General features: G+C 35.0%; 1 protein-coding gene across 1 annotated transcript; it reads left to right on the plus strand.

Annotated features, from left to right (window-relative positions):
* The first annotated feature begins 2,002 nt into the window (after positions 1-2,002).
* Positions 2,003-4,158, plus strand: LOC137827851 (protein BYPASS1-LIKE-like). The gene has a single exon (XM_068634206.1). The coding sequence runs from the start codon at positions 2,594-2,596 to the stop codon at positions 3,806-3,808; it is 1,215 nt and encodes a 404-aa protein (XP_068490307.1). The 5' UTR covers positions 2,003-2,593; the 3' UTR covers positions 3,809-4,158.
* Positions 4,159-4,792: the final 634 nt, after the last annotated feature.

Below are 4,792 nucleotides of genomic sequence, written 5' to 3' on the forward strand. Positions count from 1 at the left end.
TGTATTTTCGATAAATAAAAAATCAATGTGTACTAGAAAAGTTTGACATGACTCAATTTTTACTTAAACAAATTCATTTTTCCTGAAATAAAAGAATTCTCATTCAAGCTAAAAATTTTAAAAAATTCAAATAAATATTTATTTCTTCAAAAATATATGTTTTTTTTATATTTATAGAGAAAATATTGAATTTTATACTTTAATTGAATTGTTGGTATTTCTATCACATAAATTATTATGCATAAAAAATTGTAGTTGTGAATAATGAGTTGTAAAAAATAAATTGATATAATTTAAAATTAATAATATTATATAAATATAATATTTATTAAGAAGGTAACATTATGTGCTAATGGTAAAGTATATTAAATAAGGTGATATACGTAAAGAAATTAATATATGTGTGTGTACTATAAACACTTATCACTAAAAATATAACATAATGTTACTCATTGAATACTTCCATTAACTATCATGACTTTATACATTTAATTTTTTATATAATAAGATATGCTTATGAAGATGATGTTATAATAAAGAAAAATAATCATTGATAATATTTTTAAAGGGAAATTTCTTTATATATTTACGAATTTCTTGCAAATATAAGTTGAAGTTAAGAAATTGGTAGGTATTTTGCAATTCAGTTATGAAAAGAAAATCGTACGGCAAAGTTGATGTAACTTGTGGTTGGCTAAGTCATGACTTAAATTCCACAATTGATAAGGAAAAAGTAAAATAAAGAGATATTGATATGTAGATAATAATAATAAAGAAAAAGTAATGATGGATGTGAGTGTCACATCATAGCTACCAATACAACAATAATACCCATTGCTTCCTCCACCCATTAGAATCTCAAGAGATACATTGCACTTTTGAACCTTTCTACCAATTATTATCATTTCATTTTTCTTTTCTAGAAAGCAGCCAATAAAATGAACTTTGATTCAACTGACCCAGTCCCTCACGCGCCATCGTAGACTCGGTTGTTTCAGCCACGTCTTCTCTCACTAACCCATTCCCCCTTTTACACTTCCCTACATTTCTTTCAATTTTTTCTTTTCTAAAAATCTTCCATGTCAAAAACACAAATATTTTTTTTATCATCAATCACATGGATTACAATATTGGATTTTTAAAAGTAATTATTATAAATCATATCATAATTTTAATTTAAGATAATAATAATAATTTGATAAATTTAAATCTTAAAATTTAAACTCGTTTTCACCTAAACAATTATATTACGAGAGCTAGAAGTGAAGCTACCTAATAGTAATTTGATTATTTTAAATTTAAATAACTTTACATTTAAAGATGTAATAAATATTCTATATATACACATACATACTACTGAATGAGTATTATTATTTGAGCAGTTACATCAAGTACACACCGGAGTATTCCACGTGTCTTTCTCGGACCCATGTGACACCAAATCCCATCATTCCTTTACGTGGTGCCGCATGTATGGTTGTTCCAAACTCAAACCCTCAAATCCTTTAATAAAAAAAACTCTAAATTTTCTTCTGACATATTCTTATTATTTTTTTCTACATATTTGGTATATTAAATATTTAATCTGTTTCTACTAGTTTTAAATATATTAAACATTTTTTATTTAATACTAAAATACAGTTCAGTTTTAGGAAAAATTAGCTTTATTTTCTTTTTAATTTTTTCGAAAAATTAAAAAACTGGTAAGGTAACCCTTCCTTTCCTTTCTTCAGGTGTTGTCGTACAGGGGTGATAACTGAAATGTCACTGTTTGAAAATCAACGGCGTATACATAATCCGTACGTGTTTGTTGGGATCTACGCCGCTAACTAAGAATCTTGGTTCTTGCCACCGTGTCCGATACGTGTTGGGTGCGCGTTCAAACTTCTCTCTCAACCTTAAAATTTTCACTAATTAACCATGGATTAAAACCTAAACTTATTAATTATTTCTAATTGGGGAAAATAGATTTCCTTTTTTTTTGTGGGTTGTTATTTGTTTCTGCGCATTTCGCTGTTTTTATTTTCCAACCACCCTATTACGCGGTCCAATTGTCTCCAATATAAGCCCTCTCCTTCCTACTAGGGTTCCATGCCTCACTTCTCCCCACATTTCTCTCTTCTTCTCTCACTTCCTTGTCTGCTTCTCTCTCTATCGCCCTTTGAAATTTTCTGACTTCTGTTTTGGATTCTCAACTCCTTGTTTCACTCAGTTCAAATTTAAACCAAAATTAGGTTTTCCAATTGGAGTGACTATAATTTCAATTTTGAGGGATTTTTTTTGGTTTCAGGAGGTTCAATTTCGAATTTCAAGGAAAATTTAGAGTTTTCAATTCCTGGGTTTCAAATTGCAGCTGTAGAAGTTTTAAACCTGAGATTGCTATTATTATTCTTTTTTGGGGGTATCAGTTTCTTTGAGAATTGCGTGTGTGAAATTTGATTTTTTTATTTCTAGTTTTGAAAGTGAGGTGAAAAGATTTTAAAATTGGAGAGAACATTTCCTTTCGTTTGGATATTTTCTTTCTGGGTTTATGAGGCAGGTGTTGGAGGAGAGGATTGAGTGAGTTTGTGTAAGTTGCGTTGTGTACGAGAGAATGCCCGCGACGGACTACCGAGGGTCGTCTCCTGCATCTTTACCCCATTTTGGCCGTTCACTTTTCAGTCTTCGTCGCGAACAGGTTCACTCTATTTCCATGGAAGGGTCAAGCTTGGAGGCTGAGATGGAATCTTTTCAGCAACACGTCACTGACCGGTTCATGGAACTCTCTTCGGTTGCCCATGATGATTTGCTTTCACTATCGTGGATTGGGAAGCTCCTTGATTGCTTTCTGTGTTGCCAAGACGAATTCAGAGCCATTGTCCGCACCCAGAAGACACAGGTGTTGAGACCCCCCTTGGATCGCATGGTGTCTGATTACTTTGAGCGCAGTGTGAAGGCTTTGGATGTTTGTAATGCAATTCGTGATGGGATTGAGCAGATTCGCCAATGGCAGAAGCTGTTGGAGATTGTTCTCTATGCATTGGGGCATCAGAGGAGCATTGGCGAGGGCCAATTTCGAAGAGCCAAAAAGGCCCTCGTTGATTTGGCAATTGGGATGCTTGACGATAAGGACTCCAATGCCTCACTTGCGCATAGAAACCGGTCCTTTGGCCGCAGCACTGGTAGTAAAGATCATCATAACCATAGTCATGGTCACAATCATAGTAGCAGTAATTCCCATCATCGGTCTTTAGGGCATTTTCGATCGCTTTCATGGAGTGTTTCTCGGACCTGGTCTGCTGCCAGGCAGCTCCAAGCAATCGGGAGCAGCCTTAATCCACCTAAGGCAAATGATCTTGTGGCTTCCGGTGGCCTTGCAATGACGTTGTTCATCATGAATTCGATCCTGTTGTTTGTTATGTGGGCTCTTGTGGCTGCAATTCCGTGCCAGGACCGCGGATTACAAGTCCACTTTACCATTCCCAGGAATTTCTCCTGGGCTGTTGCATTACTCTCTCTTCACGAAAGGATCCTGGAGGAGTCAAAGAAGAGGGAGCGCAAGAATTCTTGTGGCTTGCTCAAGGAGATTCATCAGATTGAGAAATGTTCTAGATTGATGAATGAATTGTCTGATTCTGTGCACTTCCCGTTGACAGAGGAGAAAGAACGGGAGGTTAGACAGATAATGCAGGAGGTTTCACAAGTTTGTGATGCTTTGAAAGACGGGTTAGACCCTTTGGAGCGCAAAGTAAGGAAGGTTTTCCATAGAATTGTTCGCAGTCGAACAGAAGGGCTTGACTCTATTGGTAGGCCAACCCATGCTGAGTAACTTGTTACCCGCATCATTTATTTGTGGGTGCTGTAATGAAATAGAAGTTGAGATGATGTGATAACTTAATTTTGCTTCTATGGAAATAGAAGACTACTAAATGAAGAAGCGAATTACTAATGGATATAAAAAGTCGAAAATGACAGTCTGGTAATTTGAAATGAAGATTATGCCTACGAGGAAAGGGTGAGGTGGAGGATTCTTGTACTTAAAAATCATATAAAATGTATAGAATGTAGGATATTGAAGTAGATCATGGTGATCTATGCTGCTTGTTTCCTCTCCTCTTGTATTTGTCTTGTAACGTTGCTTTGTATAATCAAATTTCGCTGTAACTTTCTGCACCGTCATTGTATTAGCCAAATCCTTTTGGTTCATATACTAACAACATCTGTGTTTGGTTTGGGAGACCAAATTATGGTACAATCTTTATTTCCTTTGCAGTCTTGGGATTGTTTAATTTCCTTTAAACTGTAAGGACTCAACGTAGAAAAAGACATTCTGGTTCATATGCTTAAGTCTGTTTTTGTTCCACCATCATTTGTGGACTTGAATTCGGAATGACATTAATGTTGGTCAAGTACTTTTTTTTCTGCTCTATTTGACCGGTGTTAAGAAAATACGGTCTCAAAAAGATTTTGAAATAGCATTTGGGTTGGTCAATTAAAATCAGACCAGTGTGCACCCTTAAGCCATCCATTCACTGTAAGATCACATATATCGAATTGGAAATCTCACAAGTTTAGTTTGTTATCTGTGTCTTTATTTATTTGCCCGTTGAAGTTGATGGACTTTGACTTGGTTACTGCCATCCGGGATTGAATTTCAAGGCAGTGACAGTAGCTCTGGTCAATAAAAAATTGTTGTTTAGATGTCAATGTATTCTTTATGACATCTCTCAAAGTCATCATGATTTGGCTATGGGTGTAACATTTGTGCTAGAACTTGGAAATGTTTGAAAGGTTTTCTGATAGCTACTCACTC

This window comes from Phaseolus vulgaris, chromosome 7 (assembly GCF_000499845.2).
Source record: "Phaseolus vulgaris cultivar G19833 chromosome 7, P. vulgaris v2.0, whole genome shotgun sequence".
NCBI classification, from domain to species: domain Eukaryota; kingdom Viridiplantae; phylum Streptophyta; class Magnoliopsida; order Fabales; family Fabaceae; genus Phaseolus; species Phaseolus vulgaris.